General features: G+C 47.1%; 1 protein-coding gene and 1 pseudogene across 1 annotated transcript in view; one reads left to right on the top strand and one right to left on the bottom strand.

Moving 5' to 3' along the window:
* Positions 1-25,086, top strand: part of Rpn2 (Regulatory particle non-ATPase 2) — a 106,994-nt gene that overhangs the window by 45,448 nt on the left and 36,460 nt on the right. Inside the window, exons 16-19 of the mRNA XM_070531577.1 lie at positions 5,757-5,884; positions 15,654-15,773; positions 17,530-17,625; positions 22,263-22,327. Of these exons, the coding sequence (XP_070387678.1) occupies positions 5,757-5,884; positions 15,654-15,773; positions 17,530-17,625; positions 22,263-22,327 (409 nt within the window). The remainder of the gene's footprint in view (positions 1-5,756; positions 5,885-15,653; positions 15,774-17,529; positions 17,626-22,262; positions 22,328-25,086) is intronic.
* On the bottom strand, positions 7,187-8,371 carry LOC139054977 (tigger transposable element-derived protein 4-like; annotated as a pseudogene).

The following is a 25,086-nucleotide window of genomic DNA, read 5'->3' as shown; positions in this document are numbered from 1 at the left end:
CCAATCGATACCCCATTATTGTCGTATGTGAACCGAGCCTACAGAAACCTCTCCGGATCTCAGGCTATGAACCTTATGTGTCATTGACTTGTAATGAAATTAGCAAGGTGATCATCTACATACGGCATGAACTGACTTACATTGTTCATTTAGTGCTGCCACACGATAGTAATCAGTATGTCTGTTTGATCGTGAAAAAGCGCAAACTTTCATTTACTCTAGTGGGCGCTTACCTTTCTCCATCAAGTTGTTTCAGCACACAGAGACTGAGTGGCATTATAGATGTGACTCCTGGTCCATGGATTGTTTTTGGGACTTTAACGCACATCATTCACTTTAGGGAAGCATGAAGGTAAATTCCAAATGAAGAAAGCTCGTTTTCTTTGCCTGTGACCATGAACTTTGCTGTCTAAATGACGGCAGTCCCACATTTCTGCACGGCTGGACGTTGTGGTCTTCACCCGCGACGCTCACAGCTCGCACGCTCCGATTCCGCGCGCGCCGGACGACGACCACCGCGGGTTCGAGCACTCCGAGTTGCCATGCGTGCAGGGCACTGCACCTGCTCCGGCCTGCGCCGTGTGCCGACGCGCCCCGCCGGCCCCAGCTTAGGGGAAGGCGAGACGGCGCGCGCAGCAAGGGAGACCCTAGGCGAAGCTCTCAAGAAGCCATAAAGTACATTTATTAAACTGGGACTCAATACAAACATCAGTTTTAATGTCACGTCCGAATCTGAAGCTAGTTGCACAAAACATGGCCGAATGGTTGCCGGTGGCCACTAACGGCGCACCGCGACAGAGAGAGAACAAAGTAACGAGGAACAAAGAACAAAGAACCCCAGCAGTAAGAAGTTGCCTATCCTTCGCTCAGCGCCTGCCATCGCGCGCCCCACAGCAGAGAAAAGGGAAATAGAAAGAAACGACAGACGAACAGATGGGGGCACGATCGGCAGGCGCTGCCTCAGGACATCGAGACGACGGAAGAGTGCGCGCGCGCCCGCCGAGGCCGGGACCCCGACGAGCCGAAGTAACCATCGGCCAGCGGTGGGCAAAGGGGGCCGCCGCTGGCAGAGAGGAACACGTACGCACCTTCAGACGCCCCGATGTTGTCTCCCCGGGCCCCGTCTTGCGCGCGCTTACCCGGAGAGCACGCAAGCAGGGTCCTATATTAGCCAATCGGGAAAGCCTGTTGACCCTCCCGTGGGCGGGATGACAGCAGAGCGACAGTGTTTTATGACCCACTGCCACCCCGTCCAGGCAGGGAGGAGAGGTACATGAAGCCCCCGGCAACACAACGCAATGGCTCCACACAACCACCGCGAGAGCCCGAAAAACGCCGCGAGAGCCTGAAACCCCAAAACGTACAGTAGTTGTTTAGACTTGGCTTTTGTCTCGCGATGCCTCATGCGCTCCGTCCTTTGGTTCGCAGATATAGAAACCCACGAAAGCGACCACATTCCTACCTACCTGAAGATAAAAGGCCTAACCAAATCCATCCCATCCACTTTTAAACAAACAATAGATTGGCCCATGTTTAAATCACTTATGGAAGATGCATGCCACCAAGGCTTTTCGGCAACGCTAGAAATTCAGATCGCCAAGGCTATGCAGGATGCTATGCGTTCATTTCGGCCATTGGAGAAATACACAGATTTTGATGCGGAAATACGGAGCCTCGTGCAATCCGCCAGTGAGCGGAGCGGTGGTACAGATGGACTAAATCGGTTTATCACCAGAGAGAGGCCAGACGCATTCAAAAGAAAATTCGTCATCTTGCTGTGCTGCAAAATCAATGCTGGAAATCCTTTTGTGAATCTCTCGATCCGCGTAAACCTCTGTCTGTTGTCTGGAGAACAGTCCACTGACTTCGAACAGCTTCTCAACAGCACCGGCCATTATAATCTGTAACCCTCCATCAAGGACGCCGAGAAGTCGACGTAGCCGAAGATTACTGCACAAGGATCGCGGGTGCGGCATTCACTTATTCACCTTGCGCACTTATTCCTATTATTGTCCCCCATTGCTCCTGAGATCCTCGAATGGATGCTCCTTTCTCCATCAAAGAACTAGAGGCCACACTTGCTGGGTGCAGACGATTTTCGTCACCGGGACCCGATGACATCACATACTCTGCACTTGCAAAACTTGGTCAAGAGGCCAGAGATGCACTTCTTGGCCTATACAACGCATCATGGCGTGACGGCCTGGTTCCTACCATGTGGAAATCCAGTCGCCTTGTTCCACTCCTCAAGCCTGGCAAGCTTCCACTTGATTTGTTTTCTTACTGTCCGAAAGCACTGGCCAGCTGTTTTCGCAATGTAATGGAGAGAATGTTCCTTACACGGTTAGAATGGTACTTGGAGTTTTACATCATCTATCAAGATGTAATGGCTGGCTTTCAACGCGAATGCATGATCGTCAATAGATAGTGTTATTGACCTGTCTGTTATTGTACTCATGGGCACGCAACAAATCGCAAGCGGCAACTGTAGTAGCCACATTTACACTGATACATTAGAAGTGGGCCCTATTCATACACCGACACTTGTAACACAGCTAAGATATTCACCTACCCTTAGTGGAAACATGCCGTACAGTCGATCCTGGATATTTGGAACCCAGGTATATCTAATTATTGCCTACTATATCGAACAGTTGAAAAATCCCCTTGGAAATCCCATGCAAAAGTATAGCGCTATTGTTCACGTATACAGAACTCCCGTGCACTGGCATATCGATGTATCAAACTCCGTGCTGAGCTGCGCCCCAGCAAGTGCGCTTCTCCCATTATACCCCACGCCTGCAAGTGCGCTTCTCCCATCGCATCCCACCACCGCAAGTGCGCTTCTCCTCACGAAGCTCTCGCGATGTTCCCGCGACCTCACGCACGCCACCCCGCACTCTGAGAAAGGGGCGTGTGGGTAAAATGCACAGGACGAAGAGTACTTGGAGTGCAATTGGGTGTGAAAGGGAAGTGGGAGGGAGAAACCACGCTGACCGCAGGCACCCATTTCCTGTGTATTGGTTGGCTGACACCGCTCGCGCAGCGAGACAAATGAGGTCACTGCAGCTTGGGCTTGTGGTAGTGTGGAGATGCGGAGCAGTGCATCTTTCGATTCGCTTTGTTCCTTTTATTCACGAGGCCAACGCGAAGGCTTGAGACTCGTGTGGTGCAGTGCATTTTTCTTTCCGCTTTTAGCACGTGTTCTGGAGCCACGACCGCGAAAAAACGCAAGAATTTGGATTTTTCAACAAAGGCGGACATCATTCGACGGGTGGAGGCTGGCGAGTAAAAGTTGTCGGTCACTGCGGCGTTTGGAATTCCTCGCAACACCCTGAGTACGATCCTCAAAAACAAAGTGGATGTTAAGCTGAACGCAGTGCAGTCCAGTCGCCCTGGAGCATGTCGTGTGCGCGTCCCAACCTTTGACAAGGTCGAAAAGGCATTGTACGCCTGGTTTTTGGAGACACGTGGCAAGAACATACCTGTTGACGGCCCAGTGCTCATGGAGAAGGCCAAACGGTTTGCTGTGGCCTTCGGAGAAGAAAGCTTCACTGGTGGCACTGGTTGGCAGCAGCAATTTAAGAGTCGCTACAGCATCGTCGGAAAGACCTTTTCTGGCGAAAGCGAGGCGACTAGCACAAGTCGCATATTTCCGACAGTTTATTTCCAACAGCTTTTCGCCATTGCAAATATTCAAGGCAGATGAGACGGCACTGTTTTGGCAAATGCTGCCAAACAAGACTTTGCATCTGAAGGGCACTGCATGCCATGGTGGAAAGAACAGCAAAGTCTGCGTTCATTTTGCTTGCTGCAAATATCTATGGGTCATGCAAACTACGGCCGTTTGTTATCGGAAAGAGCAGGTCGCCGCGCTGCTTTAAGAACGCGAAAGGCCTCCCGGTTTGATACGCGTCCAATAAGAAAGCTTGGATGACACGCAATTTTTTTGTTGAGTGGCTGCAGGCGTGGGATGCCGAACTGGAGAAGCCTGGCCACAAAGTTAGTCTTCTTCTTGACAATTGTTTGGCCCATCATGTCGTCTGCCCATTTAAGCAGATCACCCTCAAGTTTCTGCCGCCAAACACAAGGGTAAAACTTCAGCCTCTCGACCAAGGCGTTGTGAAAGCGTTTAAGGTTGGGTACAGACGATGACTGGTGCAGAGGCTCCTAATCAACCGTCGATTAGGAATCAAACTCAAGGTGGACCTCCTCGGAGCCATTCAAATGCTGGCTGGTGCTTGGAACGACGTGAAGAAAAGCACAATTGTGAACTGCTTCCACAAAGCAGACTTTGTGGTAGCTGCAGACGACAGATGTCTTGACACTGAAGACGATGACGCTGGATGCCTGGACAGCGAATTTCGCGAGCTCTCGGCATTCCCAGGTGCCACCCTAGGCGGGGTTATAGGACGCAATTTCGTCAGCGCTGACGACGGCGTGCTAGCTGTAGCGGATCGCGCTGATACGGAGATTGTGGCTGACATCATGGGTGATAACGACGCAGACTCGAGCAGCGGCGAAGGTTCCGACGAAGAGGACCAACCACTATGCACTGCAGCTGAACTTGCATCAGCTCTCAGCGTCATTCGCCGCTGTTGTGGCACAATGGAAGGAGCCGGCCTTTCTCATTTGGACACTGTCAACAAGCTTGAGGACAGCTTAAGGAACTTGATGGTGCAGAAGAAAAAGCAAGCAAAGGTCACAGATGTTTTTCTTTCGAAATAAAGTGCTCTGGTCATCGCGCTGTGTTTTTGTTTTTTTACACACCTTGGAGGCACACATCGGTAAGTTCTCCTTAGTCACGACATCGGGAAACTGCCTTGAGATGTGTGGAGTTGTTAGAGAAACTTTTGACATGCATATTTTATATTTCAAATTATCGATATATCGAACTATTTCGTGATCCCCTTCGAGTTCGATATATTCGGGATTGAGTGTATTAGAATAGTAGTGAAAACAAATGCTGCAGTCTTTCAGCATGCCCGCCATCTATGTCAGTGGCGGTTAAGCGTGCCCATCTCTATTTCTGTCCCCCCAAAGTGGACATGGCTACGTTATAGCCACAGACTTGCCAATATTAACAATATTATTTATTGCTGATACAGAAGAAACTGTTTGAATGCGCATAATGTACTCATGAGAAGAAAAAGATTTTGTTCTGCGCGTTCAGCTTGCTCCGCCAGCCGCCACATTTGTTTCGGTTTCCCACACTGTTACAGCGGCAGCCGGCTGTTTGTTGACCTGTTGTCATCCTGCAGAAGATGCGGTTTGAAGAAAACAAATTTTCTTTTCACAGAAAATTTCATCCGCGTAATGATAGCACCCCTGAATTTGTGTCAATCTTTTTGACAAAAAAAGTGTGATCATTATGTGAGTAAATACGGTAGACTTCCTCTACATAAACCGTGTGCATTCACTTTTTTTCCTGTTTCTTCTGTCTATGTCATTGGGTGAGCAAAATGGCAATGGAAGGTTTCCAAAATTCGAGATGCGAGTTATATTCCAATTGTTTTTATATTGAAACTCACTTGGCGAATAACTGTCGATTGTACTAGCTGATTTCTGCCATTTATTTTGCACATGTCGTCACTCAGTGTTGAAAAGTGGCTTGAACTGCAATCGGCATCCTCTCAAATAGTGTTGTATAGCCCATTTGACAAAGATGTGAATGAAATTTTACTGTACAAATGCAATTTGATGTTTTCCCAGCAGCTCACAAGAGGATGCAATAAGCTTATGTCCATTGGTTTCAGACATCTATGAGCAGCTGAAGCACACGCTGTACCAGGATGATGCGGTCGCTGGAGAAGCTGCAGGCATCGCCATGGGCCTGGTTATGCTGGGCTCAAATTCACACTCCACACTGGGTGATATGATTGCAGTGAGTATAGTTTTCGTTTGTCAAAAATGCACTTTTAGATTTATCTTGCAATGATAGCTGTGTGACGGGACACACTGTGGGATTTTTGGTCTTACAAATATGTGAATAAAATTTTAGCTGAAATTCAAATTGAATAGCTGAATATCAAGCTGATTAGACCGTTGGGCATCTTTGGGCAGCAGTGCTCTAAGGAACAACAAATCTGAGAACATGAACTATACTATGTCACAAACACGTGTTGTTTCTTAGTTGTTGCTGCTCAAGAATTAGGTTCCTCACTACCACTGCTAAAAATGAACTTTATTTAGACTGCATTCTGCCATGAACGATATTACCTCGTACGTGTGTGTGTCTGTATTTCTCTAAGGGTATTGAGAGTTTGGCCTCCTTCAGAGCTTAGTCATGTAGGGATTAAGCTTGCTGCATTTTCAAGTCTGAAACTGAGGCTGAGAATTGCATTTTATTCAGACCATTATTTCATGTTTGTAATACTTTTGCTAGCACAATAGTTGTCATGCTGACGACAAGATTTGAACATAAAAAATTAATGGACCTGAGCACCACTGTCTTGACTTCAAGCCGCATTCACTAATGTAACTCACAGTAAATAGCAGGCCTTCATATCCCATATCATGAAACTTGGAACATTACCCCATCAATAGGGGTAATCCTTGCCCTTGTTGGCATCAATAATATGTTTTCATGAATTGCCAAAAACATAATTACAGGCAGCAGCAAAGTTGAAAGGAGAAATAAGATACTGCCACGGTGACCTGCTTAGGTTTTCCAAAAAAGCTGAGATGAGAGTTAAGGCAAACAAGACAGGGCTCATATGTGGGCACTGACATGGACCAAGTTGTTGATTATGCTGCAGCATTTGCGAGTGTTTGCATGAGCTTGCTTCATGGGTTGCAGCACTCCGTGCTTGTAGCAACAGCTATCGCATAACTTTTTTCCTTTGTACCCTCTGTGAAGAAACATTCAAGCTGTGTGGAGGCAACTTTGTGGTGTTTATGGTGATGTGATAATGGCATTTGTAACGCTATTGCAGATTGCCTAGTATGTTTCACAACTGCTCCACGTGTTGTTTCTGAAAGACCTAGCCAAGTAATCAACGTTTCTTTGTCAGTCCTGCTAACTTAAAATACAGTTAAATCAGTTAAGGGCAGATGCTACACTTGAAAGCCAACTTTTTTATACAGTAGTCGACCGATTTTCTGAACCTGGAGAGGACCGAAAAATAGTCTGTATAAAAGAGCAGTCTGAAAAATTCATGAGCCACAAAACTGAACTTTATTCCAGCTAAACTGGACTGAAAAAGTCACGGATTGTCCCTTGTTTTAAATTCCTGCTTATTGTAACGACATCAGCTTGAATCTGTGCAAGCGTCATGTTATTTTCATACACACTAGACAACAATTTTAGAGGGTTGACAATGTCTTGCGTTGATGGCTGTGGGTGACCAGAGGTGTCGTCGTTGGAGTCTGAGTTGCTTTGTGGCGGTGCGGTCACCTGGTGCACAATCTCGTAGTTCGTAAGCACTGCGTACTACTCTATGTTGTTGTCAATCGCGGCAAACTTGTGAAAAGTAACAGCAGTGGGACGGTCCATCCCACTGCTGCGCAAATCAGCAATCAGCTCCTCGCTGGTGTCGATGTCTTCAGTGGTACCGTTTGCCTCTTCGATCATGGGCTCTTCATAGTTGCAAAATCCAGCATGCCTAGAATAATTTGCAATTGTTGAAGGCTGAACAGCCTTCCAGGCATCCACTAGCATGTTGAGTAGCGAGACCAGGTTAACGGAGTACTTCTTCCTGTTGTCAAAGCACATCAGTGTGTGGCCAAGTAAATGGGCCCGGTAGTGCACCTTGAGGTTTTTAATGACCCTTTGGTCCATCGGCTGGAGCACACTCATTGCATACGGCGGCAAGAATTCAAGACGAATAGCTTGCAGGTTGTTTACGGTGCTGTGTGCCCCGCAGTTGTCTACGACTATTACCACTTGCCTCTTCTGGCGCTCAAACATCCGGTCCAGACGGCGGACGTAATTTTCGAACAAGCTTTGTGTAATCCAGGCCTTTGTACTGCTGCTGTACCACACAGGCAGGTTCTTCGCACCCATAAAGCAACGCAGGTTTTTCGCCTTCCCTATCACTAGAAGGGGCAGCTTCTTGGTGCCAACCGTATTTGCCCCGACAATGACAATTACCCTCTCCTTACTATGCTTCCCACCATCACAGGCCTCATTAGTAAAGGAAAGTGAACGGTCCAGTAGCATTTTGAAGAATAGGCCTGTCTTGTCACAATTAAAAATGTCTGCAGGAGCATGCTCTTGTAGCAGAGCCTTGAACTTACTCGTCCGGTAATCCGTGACAGTAGATTGATCCACGGCACCGCTCTCCCCGCAAACTTTCTTGAAAGAATCTCCGTGCCTTTTCTTAAACCCACGGATCCACTCATCGGTGAACTTGAAGTCCTGAATGCCCATTTTTAAAGCGAACATCTCTGCTTTCTGCTTGAACATCTTGCCTGAAACAGGGAGGTTCTTTGCTAGGACACCTTTCAACCACAGCTACAGGACCTCTTCAAGCTTCGGATGTTGTCCTTTCCAGTCATGTTTTGTAGTTTTGCAGTGCGACTGGTCTACTGCAGACAAGCTGTTTTCTTTGTTTTTCACGTAATCAGACAAGGTCTGTTAGAGATAGTATTAAACTCCTTCGCGACGTCGACTTGGTTCCGTCCATGCTCAATAAACCTGATGATGACGACCTTCTTGTCCAGCGTCATGGTTGAATATTTTCCACGCTTTTTCGACACATTCGGTGGAGGCGGGTGAAGAGGAGGGGCCGTGGTATCGAAAATGCGTCGGTGTTGCGCTTAATGAACGGCCGCAACACACTGAAATAGCGGTGATATGTTGTACGGCGGCTAGTGATGGCAAGCGATGGTTTCAAAACGTGGCACTGTACTGGACAAAAGCCGTAGATCGCTGCTGGACGAAAACATGCGTGACGCCACCTACGACACCGAGGTAAAACTGATGATGGTGGTGGTTATTATGAGCGTCACCTAGCAGTCATAGGTGATGTCTGGTGATGTCTGGTGATAGGTGATGTCCGGTTTCCAGATCTCAAAATTGCTTCTGCCGCAGGCTACAGGCAAAAGCATGGCCTAAGATCGTCGTTTCTTACAAGAGGCGCCACCGTTGCCGCATGGATTTGGACGCCTCCTGCACTTGCTAATCAAATTACTATACCGATCCAAGCCACCTCACATCCTATCCGAAGCTAGTCAGGTGGCTCGAGATTCAAAATGGCACCGTCCCTGACTCATAGTGCTGGTCTACCACGGCAAATTTTGTCCAGAAAATCAAACTTCTGGCTTTATGTTGTCCTAAAAATTGGTCGCGAAAATGCATTAGCTCTGTGGGAACCTTGATGGTGCATTTATGAAGTCTGGAATATCCATTAAGTCCAAATTTTAGGAGTCCGAAAAATCGGTCGGCTACTCTATATGGATAAACTTTAACCAAATTTGCACATTTTGATGTGCTGATTCCAGAAATGTAGTATACACGATCTAATGAAACTCTATTTTACGAAGTTCCCAATCTAATGAAATTTCCATTCCCTGGTAGGTACCCATAGGGTTCAAAGTTGTCATCAACCCGAAATAACGAAACTAACTTGGCCGAAGTCGATTTAATGAAGCTTTTTCCTGAAATAAATGATTAAGAAAAGCAGTAATTTCTTTCTAATTTTGACACAGACGGGTTTTTCTTCGAGCGTGCGCTCTAAAGCTAATGCATTAAAACATCTAGGCACCCTAGTCACGGCCCCAGCTTTATTTTGACGAGGATGCACACCATGCCCATGCACTAAACACCACCTCGATAGTAGCGACGATGGTTGCTTTTGTTATTCCATGGTTTATGCAACAGATGGCTGGATTAGCGGCAAATACAATGCCGCAGTTGCTTTTGCATGTTGCTACGTTACAGTATTAGATTTTGAAGGACTGAAAAATTCCTTACTTGATTTTACAAACTTCCCAATTTAACAAAATGATTTGAGCGGGGTCATCACTTTGTTAAATAGAGTTTCGACTGTATACGAGTAGTATCTGATATACTGTAGAAATTAGGTTCTTTTGTTTCGAAGAAAATTAGCATGTAGACAAAAAACACAGTGGTTAGGATATAGAAATAATCTAAAATATCTAAGGTGTGCGCTAGGATATAAACCAATATTTTAGGTCAAATTGAACTTACAGCAAATTGAACAAATTGAAAACGAAGTTTGGGGCCCATCACAGTTGCCTGAAAAAATTGTGATATTTAAAAAGGGAAGCGTATGACTAAGTAAAGAAATTTTCTGAAGAAACTATTACACTAAAATTGGGCTTAGTGCAAACTCTATACATTTATCTTTTCGGTAAAGAGAGAATTATCATTACTATAGCTAAAATAGAATAGAAGCTATGTTCTCTTCAAAATTGCAAGTGTGTCAAAATTGTTGTTTTAAGAAATCAAGGGAAAACATTTCAAAGCATCTTTATTGTGACATGACTTTAAATTCTTATGGAAATGAAGGGTCTTGGAATCTTATGGAATGAATCTTATTAAAATTAAGGGTTTTGGAGATGAAAAAAGAATGACAAGACCCAGAATGTAATTTTATAACGAAGTCAGCGGGACAACGGAAAGATTCGTTATAAGCGGTAATTCGATATAAGCAACCACTCGAGAAAAGCTAAAGCAGTCGAGCTTTAATTGTGCCACAACTGCGAGGAAGTCGAAATACAATGTATTCAGGGAAGCAAAACTTTATCCAGGCGCAAAAAAGTCGGTGAGCTTTGGTTGTTTCAAGTTCTTACCGTGTGCAAGCAACCCCTACTCTAATTTGATCAAGCATTGCACGAGGCCGTAGTCCCAGTCCATGCATTCAACCTTATTTCACAGCAGGCGTAGGTACTCCCGCATCTGCACCATAGTTGGCACTTCATGTGGCTCTTCATCCTCGTTGGGGCCACCAACAGTGTCAGTATCTCCGCATCCATTGCTGGGGCGACCGCACCAGCAATCTGTACAAACAGCCTCGTACAGATCGCTGCAAGTCCAGTCATTGTCAAGCTAGTCATTGTCAAGGTCGCTGACGACGGCACGGGAAAAGCCGGCATGTGCAAAGCAGTTGGCAACCTTCAAAGGTGTGAGTTTATTCCATGAAAAGTTCAGCAAGTGGATTGCACCAAATAAGCCAGTGTTGTACCTCTTGCTGGCGTCGTATGGTGAGAGCATGCGCTTGCGGTGCAGCTTCCGGGTGGTCTTAGTGATGCCTTGGTCCATTGGTTGCAGTACTGTGGTTGTGTTTGCAGGCAAAAATTCCACAGCAATCGCCTCAAGGTTGTCGATCTTCCTGTGGCTCGGACAGTTGTCTTTGCATCGAATTGTCTATCCAGAAGGTGCACATAGTCTTCAAAAATAGTAGCAGTCATCCAGGCTTGCTTTTTACTTCTGTAGATGCATTTCTTGGGAATAGCTGCGTTTCAGAAGTACCACGGCTTCTCCCCCTTTCCCAATATCAACAAGGGAAGCTTGCGCTCGCCTGTTGCAGTGGCACCAAACAGCGCTGTGACACGCTCCTTGCTCTGTTTTCCTCAGGATAAGGATCCGCCAGTGATAGTGAACATATGATTTGGTAGCATCTTGTAAAAGAATGCAGTCTCGTCTAGGTTGCAGATGTTGGGGTTTCTCACCCGTGCTCTTAGGACAAAGGAACGACAACACAGTAGTGCAAACAATCATCAGGGAATTTATTGCACCTTTAATAGACTAATGCCTGCTAGCCGAGTTGCTGCCCACAATACATGCCGATAGGCGCGCGGCGGTAGTCCGACTAACCGCAACCGGATAGAGCTGGACACTAACGCATGGTTGTCTGCGCGTACGGTCACGCGAATGGTGGTGTGTTGAACGATTGTGTTCATCCATTCCAGTGTCACGTTCTTAGGCCATGCGAGACAGTCTCGCAGAAGCATAGATGGAAGCATGTGTGGAACGTCCCCCCCCCCCCCCCCCCCGCTTGCTGATCCCGAGGTGATGAACACAAGCCTACTCCCTGTCGCGCCCAACCAACCCTACCATTAGGTGGTGCTCGAAGTGCCACACTAGTGTCCTCTCTCGTAATGCACTGCAACCAGACCAACCACGGCCGGCGCTAAGCTACATGGAGAAACCGAATTACAGGAGACGCGAGACATGCGTGGAAAACAACATATAAGGGAACGCGTGAGGGTCAGGCAGCCCCACAACTTTTCAAGTAGAGCTTGGAGCTGAATTTGGCGCCATGTGTCTACAATGTCACGGTTCACGGCTGCGTTTTCGCCAACGATCGACTTCGAGGTCACGCTGTGTTGTTTCCTGAACCGCTCAAGCCAGCCATTGCTGCACTTGAAATCTTTATGGCCCATTTGGAGGACAAAAGCATTGGCTTTTGCTGTAAGTGCAGGTCCATGTACCGGCAGATTTGCACACCTGGCATTCTCCAACCACTGTAGAAGTGCACCTTCTACTTCAGGGTATTTCGAATCGTGATTCGTCTTTCTCTTCGCTGAGAAGCTCTTTTCAAAGCCATCCAGAACAGCTTCCTTGTTTTTCAATACAGTTTATAATGACAGCGGTATTCCGAATTCCTTCGTGATATCATTTTTCTTCTGGCTTCCTCTTTCGACTTCTTCTATCGGCAGAACTTTCTCCTCCAAAGTCAGATGCTTTTACCCGGAGACCGCAGCAACGGAGCCATTTATCACTGTAGACCACAAAAGCACACGCGAGGGCCGCCTAACGAAGCACTCCGAATAACGCACAATCACGTGGCGTGCAGCACAGGTCCAAGCGCACGCACCGTTTCCGCCAAGGTAACTGAAGGCGGCGGCCGATGCAGAAAGCTGAAGCTTCAAAATGTCATCAGGGCAAGGGACGTTGCTGGTGGGTTTGCCCCGCTTTGCAAGAACGAGAGAGTATGGGTCATGCCAGTGCTTTTATTCTTGTATTCTGTGTCCTTGTATACGTCGTGTCTCTTGTCATATAGCATCGGGCAACATTTGATTGTGTCCATCAGAAGTGCATTGCAATATCCAGCTGTCTCGGTGGATGCCATTTTGAGCCTCTTGTCTCCTCGAGCCCTGGTTGGCTGCGGGAAAGCGGGAAGCTCTGGCGGGCCGGAAAAAAAAACGGTCCGAGAGCGATCGGGCTGCCCGCCTCATTTTCCACCTGCTTTGCCCACTCGGCGAGGAAGTTTTTGCTGCTTCCCGTTTTGCTGCTTCCCACCCCGCCTTCGGTGTGAATGCGCCTTAAGTGCTGTGGCTCAAGCCCGAGGTTGTGTTGTGCTCATAAAACGATTAGCCTAAAAACAGAACGGTTTTGGAGAAGGCGCTTTGCATGATCACTGGGCAATTTTTTGCCGAGGCGTGCAGCCGTGAAGTTTTCAAAACGAGAGTTTTTCAGCACACCGTTGTCGACGCTGCGCAAATTCTATGGTTCGAGTGTCAGTGTTTGCGCACCGTCACGTCCGCACCATTAAAAAATGTCTAGGAACAAAATTCACTGACCCCATCATGCATTTAGACAGTTTGTCTAAAGTCGGATGGGGCAAATCTAGCATGACAGGCTCGAGAAAATCACCAGGGAAACATTAGCTTGTGTTGACCCGCCATGTTGGTAGCCTTGCTCAACGCTGGCGATGCTCACATGTTTTCAGCAAGTTAAGGTCGATTTGCACCATCAAAAGTGCAATGAAGCTAGGGGTGGTGTTTTATTGCAATGCAGGCTGATTATGGAGAGCGGCGAGCAAATTTCTAGATTGGCTTCCTCAAAGTCGTCTTTCGGATTTGTCAATGTAGCTCCTGGCATTGAACATGGCACTTATAATTGGAGGGACACTTCTTTTGTGCTTGTCGGAATGTTTCAATGCCATATCTGCTCTTCAGAGCAATAAAACTTTTCTCATCGCGCGTACCCTATGGATGCTATGACGCAAGTCTGCCTGCGGTTTTTTAGCTACTTTTCGGCATCCGAGAGACCACGGTTTTCTGGCATCGCACAGCGTAAGGAAAACTTCATTTCCATGTAGATTCTGTCACAGGGGACACCAGCGATGCGATTGCGACCGAGCTTAATGATTCGGGCGAGCTACACCATGGAATTTGACAGCTTCTGTTCGCTCCCCAGTAAACAGCTGGGAGCACTCGGCACTCGCTTGGTACCCGTTACTAGGTGGTCGTCGGTCGTGGGTTTGGTACATTTGTGGTCCGTTCTGTGCATGCATGAGACTAATTCGTTGGCGGTATTAATCTCACACTGCATGCGCAAAAGGGTCGCTGCTGCTCTAAGCAGGTCAAGCTCTTCGTGCACTTCGAGTAATGCGGTTTAAAATGCATGTGTTTGGGTCGGGACCGGAATATTTAGAGTAAAGCGATTTTGTTATAACGAGGGATTACTGTACTATCGTATACTTGTTATGAGCAACATGCTGATACTAGAAAAAATATATATATAACAAATTGTGATCGAGTACAGTGTGAAAGGAATGCAAGTGTGATGCCTCTGACAGGCCAGCAAAGGGCCTCCTGTCAATCTTGATGTTTCCTTGGTGGCTTGCTATGACGATACGTGGTGCGTGAATGACACTTAATTCACAAACATGCTTCGCACCATTATTAATATGTGACCATACAATCTGTTTGATCACATAGGATAGTTTAGTTGATTTACCACCTGTGGGCCAGCTAAGCCAAGGCACTAGCCAAGACGTGCATGGATGCCCAAAATGTGCTGTTTTGAGTTCCTCTTGCTAAATAGGCATCTTTTTTTACCACAAAAGGTGTTTTGAGGTGTGAGCAAAGAAATATTTGCTTTGCTGTTACTAGTGTCTCTAAGATATTGCATCCTCGGTTCCATTGTAGCAGTAGAATTCTCAGTGAAATAATATATGACCTACTAAATTTTAGATTAACTTTGTTAAATTCAATAACTATTAATTTCTGTGTTCGTTATATTGAGGGTTGACTGCATTTGATACACACCAGCCTTAGTCACAGGACGCAAACTTGTAAATCACAATATAGCCGAAACTATAATCTAAGTGCATTGGGCTAAGTATAGCCACACTGCACTGTGTTAACATTGAACTGTATTGCCTGTAAGTTGCAAAAACAAGAGGAGCTAGGGATTGCAAACGCAACGGCAAGTTGCTCAATGAACGGGAGCTCTGACACTAAACAGATGTAGGCACCAGGACTTTCAAGAAAGCAGGGACTGTTGAGAGAACCCCAAGATGTGGTAGCTTGCATCATGCATCACTGGTCCTGGAGTGGCCTTGAGCCATAGTCAAACCAAACACGCATGGTGTGAGGTGAGCATTAGTGAACCCATAGCTGTTAGCTGGTGACTGCCCTCTTTGTTTGCAGGCAACAAAGTTGTACAAATATGTGGTGAAACTAGTCCTAGCTTTCAGCTGTTATGATCCTGAAACCACCTCCTACACTTGTGAGCTTTTTTCTGTACACCAAGCAGTAATTGCAGCCTAAAGGACCACGGGTTTAGACACAGCAAATGTCTGTTATACTAATATTTAAAACTGCTTAGTGGCTTCTAGCATGTGTCGTGGCAGAAGTTTGGTATGCTCATTCAGGTGTTCATTGTCACCTGACTGAGCACATGCACGCGGTGTGGTTCGAGCCTCTCACAGTTTGAATACACTGTCCTCCTGCAGTATGCTCACGAGACACAGCATGAGAAGATCCTGCGTGGCCTGTCAGTGGGCATAGCACTGGTGCTGTACGGGCGTCTTGAGGAGGCTGACACTCAGATCGATGCCTTGGCAAAGGACAAGGTGAGCTTGCTACATATATTGGCACAGTATTTTAAGCTCTGTGCTTAGGATCTGAGAGAGGAAAATAATATCGGAGTCCTTCTATGCTTTTAAAGCAAAGCTTTCTTTGCCTCTTCTATCGACTTCCCACTGCTGCTGCTGTTTCTGTTGTCTGGCACGCAGCGTGAGGGGGTGGTTTAGAGCATGTGTATACATGACAGGAGTGAGGCAGAGATGAAAGATGTCACGGTAAACTTGTTTGGACCTTTGAGCCATGTCGAATGTGCACAGTGTCCTCTGGAGCTCCCTGCGCATCGCCATATTAGCCCCTTGACAGCTTTAATTATTTGTGACCCCCAACAAAAGCATAGCAGAAATTGCAGGGCTTACCTTTCTACTAACAAGCAAGTCCAGAGGGAAGCTAGATAGAATGTTAGAGTGGAGGGGAGGGAGGAGGCGGAGAATGGGTAGAACCGACGCAGTCACAAAAGAAGTGAATAACAGCCATGCCAGCTTTCGCTCGCAGTTCCCATACAAGTGGGGAAGGGGAGAGCGGGAGGGAGGGATTGGGAGGTGAGGTGAGAAAGCAAGGAAACACTACGACTACAGATACGACATTGGTTGTGGGAAATTATATAAATTTAAATTCAGGATATGGTATGATACATTTTTGAAAAATAAACACTATGCAAAGTTATCAGGTGGACGACTTACGCAGGGCGTGCGGAAGCAAGCCGCATTAAAGCCGCATTAAAGTAGGGTCTAGGCAACACCACAGAACCAGTCACACGTCAAATCAACGCTCCTGTGTATGCGGTAGCTTTGCAGCTGTGGCATTGCTCGAGGTTGTGGGTGTGATTCCGACCGCGGCAACCGCAATTCGACGGAGTTGAAATAAAAAACTCATGTGCACTCAGATTTTGGGACACGTTAAAGAACATGACAGTGTCAAAATTAATCCAGAGTCTGCTACTACAGTGTGCCTCGTAATCTGATGGTAGTTTTGGCATGTACAGCCCCATAATTAAATTTAAAGTTTAATAAGCCTGTCACGATCCATGTGCCATGTGAGGCAATGAATATGCTCAACCCTCTCCGAGGTTATGAAGTACAGCGCACAACAACTCCTCAAGCAAACACCTCCCGTGTGTGTTCTGTGTACTACACAGACAAACAACAGTGGTACATGCAAGGTAACGTTTAACATCAACTAACCACTCTCGTGTTTGACTGAATATCAAAGAAATTAAACATTCGCCGTCAATATCACCGCTAAGTCAATCAAAGCAAACAGCGCAGAAAGGTTTGCTTACATTGATTCCTGCAGTGCATGTGATCCTTTTATATTTTTCTGGTCATGAAACCTCCACCTCTGTTTAATGAAGTGTCAGCGCCAAGGACACTTTAGTTAGTGAAAACGATTCGAGCCTTTTCGCCTGAGAGGCGCTTCTTCTACCCAAGTTAGATTATGAGGAAGGGAGCAGGAATGTGTGCTCAATTGTAGGTAAGATTTTCTTGCTACGAAGATGGAGTGGGGGTCGGAGGGAAGGCAAGTAAGTGCGCTGTCAGGTGAAGGAGATAGTGTGTTTACTTTGTGTCTGTTATACATGTAGATGAACAAAATGAGTGCTTCCAATCATACAGATCTGATGTCTTGAACTGAACATTAATGATTTGATACAATGAACGATTCAGCATTCGTGGTGACATCCGGTGCTCTCGAAATAGCCAAGGCTGTGTCCCATTAGTTAGATGTGATTGGTTGTTTGCAATGCAGGACGCACTGCTACGTCGTTCAGCCATGCATGCCATTGCCATGGCCTACTGTGGATCTGGAAACAACAGAGCTGTACGCAGGCTTCTACATGTTGCGGTGAGTTGTGTTGCCGGCACCGCTCTTGCTGCTTATGCGCAGACAAAAGGTCTGAAGTGTTGTTCACTAAAATTTCACGCGGTAAGTCCTTGTTGGTGACGCTTGTACTAGTGGGGTGTACCTTACCAGGCAAGTGGAGGTATAAAGCACAACGTCGCTATAGTCTCCACTTGACAGCATGCCGTGGTTGGTCTGTCAACCACAGAAATAGTCTCCATGTGTTTGGGTCAGCAAAATGGTAGAATTGTGGGGATATTAAAAACCTTTGAATATTGCAGCACGTAATTGCAGTTTGACTTTACATTTGAAACATAATTTGGTCATTAAAAGAATATATAACTACAGTAAAACCCTGTCAACTTCAAAGTTGTAAAAACTAGGGAAAATTTCAGTATAACTACAGTTTTGAGATAAGTGAATTTGCAAAAACATAAGCCCTTGCCTTGCACATACCACATAGAGCCTTTCAAAATACTCTCCAGTAGCTGCTAAATTTCTTGCAGAAGCTCAGCATACCAGTAGCGGTATTTTCGGTAGATCACTTTTGCGAGATATTGTGCGACTCGGCACTCAACACGACAGACCTATACGGCCAAGAGCGGTCCTAGCACAGAGTCAAGCAAGCACTGTATCACGTAGGCAACGACATGTGCAAACCCTAGTCACATGAAATAGCATGAAAGTGCTTGTATCCAAAAAAAGTAATCGACCGGGAATACCAGTCCAGGGCCGTGATTTTGTAGCCATGCCTTTCGCACACGTTACTATGCTTGTTGCGGAGGTCATGTTCACTTTTTCGCGCTTAGACGAGGTACTGGTTGATATTCCTGGTCCCCGTCCGAAGCAGGATCTCAGTCGCTCTTGTCCAAAGAGATATGCACAAAGACACAAACAAAAAGAGAAGAGAAGAGAGGGCGAAATGGCTAAGCAAACTACTCAAAAACAATGAAAGTACCGTTTATGTGGACGCTCCTCAGTACAACTGGAAGCATGCGGTAGTCACCGTCATAGGCAATGACAAGACTAGCCTAATCTCATGCTGCTCCCTGATCACGTTTTCAATTGCCAAGGCAGAATGCTTCGCCATTGCCTTAGCAATCAAGGACCGGGAACGGATGGGGGAGTCGTACAACACTATCATCTCAGACTTTCGGGAGGCGTGCCACTTTTTTATTAACGGCCGTCTCCTTTTCAGCATTAGCAACCTCCTGGGAAAGGAACTCAATAATACATACCGACTGGTCTGGTGCCCTGGACACGCAGGCCTGCAGGCTCTAGCTCTAGCTCGAGAGCTCACGAACCGAGCGGAGCAACCACTGCCCTCCCATTCACAACCCCTCACTTCACAGGAAAGCCGTCGCGAGGAGGAGGGTAACAATCCGATACGTATGGCACCACGCGATATTCTTGCTCACCAGCGCGGTATGCGGCAAAGATACGGCAATAGATCACCGCAGGATTCGAACGGGGGTCTACCCAAATTTTTTAATATTAAGCAACATTTTCCCAACGATGTATGGGAGAGCTTGTCCGTGGTGTAGCAACTCGCCGCAGTCTTTGTACATCTCGCGGGGGTGCCAAAATAGACCGCCAAGTTTAAATGCCTACTTAGCTAGGTATCATCTAACTAACACACTGGAGCAATGAGAGGCACAACTTACCAGCTCAGACCCGAAGGTGCAGAAGGCTCTTCTGGGTCACATTCGGCTTGCGGCAGAAGCCAGTGGAGCCCTGGACTTGGGGCCCCACCCATCAAGCTCTCAACCCCCTATCCCCCCCCTTTCCCCAGTTAAAGTTATTCTCTCTCTCTGACTATCTCAGGCATGAGAGCGACACTCTCCCCGCACTATCAATGGTATCACAGCCTGGTACATGATAACAGTGGCATAGAATGAAGCAAAATTCGTCACAATCCTTGCGATCCTGTCACTTTTTGGCGGTATCGGGACTGCATGCAAAGTATGGAAATCTTTAGGTGCAACTCTTTCCCGACATTTTTGCAATCGAGATTTCGAGATATCTGTAATACGGTGCAAAAGCACTTCGAGAAATACATGGGGTTGATACAGAGCCAGGAAAACATTCCGACTTAACCAATATTTCGAGATATCCAAGTTTGAGTCAATGAGGGTTTCCTGTATTGTAAGTTTGTGAAAGTGGAAGAATACTGGAAAAAAGAAATTTTTCGTTTATTAAAAAAAGCAAGGAGATAGGGTTATAATGTAAAGATTCTTCTTCCTTGATCCTATACATATCTTATTATCCACTGTTCATGACTGAACGGTCTGGAGGAGCATTGCATAGGCCAAAGGGCATGACTTTGAACTGATATAAAACATCAGGTGTGATGAAGGCCGTTTTCTCGCGGTCCATTTTATCAATTGATATCTGCCAGTAGCCGGATCGATGATCAATGGAGAGAACTATTTAGCTCTGTGCAAGCAGTCTAAGGCGTCATCGATGCATGGTAGTGGGTAGATGCCTTTTCGGGTGATCTTATTTAAATGGCGACAATCGACACAAAAGCGCCAGGTACCATCTTTTTTTTTTACACAAGGACGACAGCCAAAGCCCAAGGGCTGGCTGATGGTTCGATTACCCCTTTCTGGAGCATTTATCCACTTCTGACTGGATGACACGACGTTCAGCATGCGATACACGATAGGGATGCCGACGAATATGATTCGTGTCTCCGGTGTTGATACGGTGGTGAACAACAGATATTTGTCCTGAAGGCTTGTTGCCGAAATCAAAGATGTCAAAGTACGATTCAAGGAGGAGACGTATGTCCGTGGCCCGTGCGCAGGTGAAGTCAGGTGCAATCATCTTCACGAAGTCATCTTTTAAGGAGCCAGAGCTGTGAGCTGCAATTGGTGCTAAGAAACCGCTCTCGGCATTCAGACTTTCAATGTCGAATTCGGAAGTATTAGAAATGCTTGCCAAGAACATGCCAGCTGGAAGCACTTGCGGGCACAGGCTGAAATTCAGAAGCGAAAGAATGTAGCCGTTATTAGTAATCGTCACCAGCATGTGTAGAAGAGCAACGTTCCGGTTCAAAAGCACGTCGATGATAGGGCAAAGGACATATTCACCGTTAGGAATCTTTGGCTGTGGAGTCAAAGCGACGTAAGTGACTGCCTCAGGTGACAGGCGCACATCTTGAAGTGAACACAAGTGCGGTGGAGCGGTGCTCGGAGCATCAGCGACTTGAGGCAGTTCCGACTGAAAAACGCCGGTTGCGCAGTCGATGAGAGTGGAATGATGAGATAAAAAGTCCAATCCAAGAATGTCCCGATCTTCACATGTCAACGTTGCGGCAGTATTGAGAAGTCTAGTGAATGGTTGCAGGAAGTGTCAGCTTTTGGCCTGCTCGAATTGTCATCACTCTTTGATGATAGCACCAACTGTAGAGCAGCTTTTGCACATGAGCAGATTAAAGGCATCGTCAGCAATTACCTTGAGCACATGCCTTACCTTCTCAGCTTCTGTCATGTCGTGATCGGCTTTACGACAAAGTGCCAGAATGTCCTGGATATATGAAACAGGACTCTGCGGGGGATTGGGCACAGGAGGCCAGTTCCTTCTTTGCGGCAATTTTACGGCCAGCTGGTTTGCCAAACAACTCTGTTAACTTCTCTTTGCATTGGTCCCAGCTGGTCAGCTCCCCTTCATGGTTTTTGAACCACACTTTGCTGTGCCTCTTAGGTAGAACAACAGGTTAGCTAGCATAAGCATAGGGTCCCATCTGTTGATTCCACTCACACGTTCATACATGGCAACCCACTCTTCAACGTCAGCGCCATCAGTCCCGGAGAAAGTTCTGGGATCCTTGGGTTGCACAACCACAACCGAAAGGGACAGCGACGTAGTGGGTGATGGTGACGTTGGAGGCGGCAACGACGTTGATTCTGAGTGCCCACCGTTTTTCATGGTGAGGACGGGGGACGCGACGTCCACTGCGAAGCTCCATTTCCAGCCGTGGTACCCCGCACCTCCTCCAATATGTTACGGGGATGTTGGGAGTATAAGACCGTATTTACAATGTATATACAAGCAGAGTCAATGGGGTTAAGATGGCTGACTAGTAACAACACGCAGCAGCCAGCGTCTTGCGATCTTCTTCTTCCTCTCTCTTCTTTGATGCTTCCGTAACAGGATCTTTAGCCTGAGAATACTACCATGTTTGAGCATCTCTCACAAATACATTTTTCGTACAATGCATTTCTTAGAACATGAAGTGCATTCGGTATATCGGGTAAAATTCCTAGCAAATATTTCTGAATGCTTAACACAGAAAGAGTGTTCTTCAAGCTGTAGCACTCTTAACATCTACACATACTGCCTTGTTTGAGTGAAAAATTTCTAGTTTGACTGAGTGCCATCACACATGTGAAATGGCAGTGGAAAATGACTTGAATATAATTGCCCATGGTGGAGTTACCAAACATTGTCTAGATTTGGCCACATGCATATGTTAAAGTTTGTGATTTATTTAAGCAATTGAAGTTACATGATAAAGTGAAATAATTGTGAAACACTTAATTGGTCAGGAGAAAGATTGTGAGGCCAGTGCTTGAAACAATTGAACCACAAAGTAGAAAACTGTGTGCCATAGCATCTGCATGTACCTCATGCAGGTGAGTGACGTGAATGATGACGTGAGGCGTGCAGCAGTTGAAGCCCTTGGATTCATCTTGTTCAGGTAAGGCTATGGTACTAGATGGCCCTGCATGGATGTAGACAGCTGTGCCGATGTGGCATGCAAATTCCTGTGCAAAAGGGTTGCAATGTGGGCTTGTTGGAAATGCATCTTCAAGGGATGTACAGTAGCGCGATTAAAAGACAGGACAAAAGAAGACACCCAGGGACAAACACAGCGCTATGTGTGTCCCTGTGTGTCTTCTTTTGTCCCGTCTTTTAATCACGCTACCTTACACACCCTGTGCAAAGCTTCACCATAAGCAGAAAGTTGACCAAAGTCAAAGGAAAATGGCCGTTTCTTTAGACAGTACAGAAATAAAAATATACATCTTAGTGGAAAAAAGCTTTATTATTAAAGATGATCCTTTTTGTCCTATGTTAATGCATGTCACATTTGAGTAACGTGCAGTCATTCATTGCGCTGTCGAAACTGCAGTGTCAGGCAGAGGTTACACGCAAATCCCCTGTGAGTTGCTCACAGTCCTGGCCATGTTTAGAAATTCATAAGTTTCTAAACACACACGCATGCTACATTCTGTAAGTGCACAGACAGAAATTAGGATTACGTACACCAGTTAGATGTAGCCTAAACTACCAAGAGGTTGCCACTAGTGAACATTATGCCACAGTGAAGTTGTCGATGCATTCTTATGCTAGTGCCGCAGCTGAATCTCTGCAGTGACGGCACGTCTGTCCTGCCGCCATGACTAACGTCACTGCCCCGCCCAATTGTCCTCTCCTACCCACATGACCCGGGAACCTTCACTGGCACTGGCAATGTCGCCGTCGAAGAATGGTTGGCATGGTACAAACATGTCGGCAACCACAGCAGTTGAGACACCATACTTATGCCGGCCATTGTTATATTGTTACGTGTAGCTGATGTACAAGTCTATTTACAATATATTTACACATAGACCAACGGTGGCAAAGATGGCGACGCTATATCAAGCGGGGCCACGTCGTCTTCTTTCTCCTCAGTACAGCCACACTGTGGCGGCTGTACCGTAGCATCACTCCTGGCAGTAGAAGCACCATCCCAGTGCCCAATCTACACAACCGCGGTGAAAGATGTGTGGTATGGCTTCGTATGGCATCGTTCACGTGGCGAGTGAACGATGTCACTTGCAGCCAACGATGACGCTGAGATGTTGGCGGGGATGACTTCATACGTGACATCGGTCACTTGTCGCACCACACGGTATGGGCCAGTGTAGCGCGACAGCAGCTTTTCGGAAAGGCCCACACATCAAATGGGTGACCAGAGAAGCACCAGAGAACCCGGAGTAGAGTGTACGGCGCAATGGTGACAATCATAGAAGCTTCTCTGATGCTCCTGCGAGGCCTCGAGACGGGTGCGGGCGAGCTGGCGTGTGTGGTCGGCATGTGCGATCACATGCCGATCACGTCGTGGGCATATTCAGTGGCTGAACGTGTGGCCGAGGGCAACAAAGTGTCTAAGGCTAACGCGGGTTCTCAGCCATATAGGAGATAGAATGGTGAATAGCCGGCGGTGTCGTGACGCGATGAATTATACGCGAACGTCACATAGGGTAAGTGAAGATCCCAGTCGTGGTGGTCAGTCTCAACGTTCTTGGATAGCATGTCGGTGATAGTCCGGTTGAGGCGCTCCGTGAGGCCGTTGGTCTGTGGGTAGTAGGACATGCTGAACTTGTGCTTAGTCAAGCAGGGGCGGAGGATGTCCTCGACGACTGCCGACAGAGAGCTGTGGCCACGGTCAGTGAGTAATTGGCGCGGAGCACCGTGTACTAAAATGATGTCATAGAGCAGAAAGTCAGCAACGTCAGTAGCACAACTTGTCAGGAGGGATCTGGTGATTGCGTACCGCATAGCATAATCAGTAGCGACGGCGACCCATTTATTTCCGGAGCCCGAGAGAGGAAACGGTCCAAGAAGGTCTAGACCAACATGGAAAAAGGGTTCCAGTGAGATGTCTATCAGCTAGAGACATCCAGCTGGAGGTGTGGAGGGCTTCTTCCGGCGCTGACAGGGCTCACAAGCGGCAACGTAGTGCCGCACGGAGTAAGCGAGTCCCGGCCAAAAGAATCGACGGCGTACATGGTCGTATGTGCGCGAGACACCCAAGTGTCCAGCCACGGGAGCATCGTGAAGTTGTTGGAGGACAGTCGAACGCAGGTGTGATGGAATTACGAGCAGAAGGTCAAGGCCGTGTGGATCGAGATTGCGGCGGTATAGTGTCCCCTCCTTAAGGAGAAACATCTGGAGAGAGGCGTCGCCAGGCATTGACTCCAGATGGTCGATGAGCGCTTGTAATGAAGGATCACGCTGTTGCTCGTTGCTGATTTCGAGCAACTGGGACACAGAGAAAACGCAAGCGATGGCGTCCGCGTCAGCCGGGTCGTCGACGGGGTAGCGGGACAAACAATCGGCATCCTGGTGCAAGCGTCCCGTTTTATATACCACGGAGAAGGTATATTCTTGCAGGCGTAATGGCCAGCGAGCGAGTCGTTCCATGGGGTCCTTGAGCGAGGATAGCCAGCAGAGCACGTGGTGATCAGTGATGACACAGAAGGGGCGTCCATACAAGTATGGACGAAACTTGGCAACAGCCCATACAAGAGCGAGGCACTAGAGCTCTGTGATTGAATAATTGCGCTCGGCGGGTGACAGAAGTTGGCTGGCATAGGCTATAACGCGATCATGTCCACACTCGCGTTGTGCTAACACTGCTCCTATGCTGTGACCACTGGCATCAGTTCGAACTTCCGTTGAGGCAGA

The sequence above is a fragment of the Dermacentor albipictus genome, chromosome 1 (genome assembly GCF_038994185.2).
Source record: "Dermacentor albipictus isolate Rhodes 1998 colony chromosome 1, USDA_Dalb.pri_finalv2, whole genome shotgun sequence".
Lineage (NCBI taxonomy): Eukaryota > Metazoa > Arthropoda > Arachnida > Ixodida > Ixodidae > Dermacentor > Dermacentor albipictus.
The sequence above is the reverse complement of the archived record's forward strand: the minus strand, read 5'-3'. Positions and strand labels throughout refer to the sequence as shown.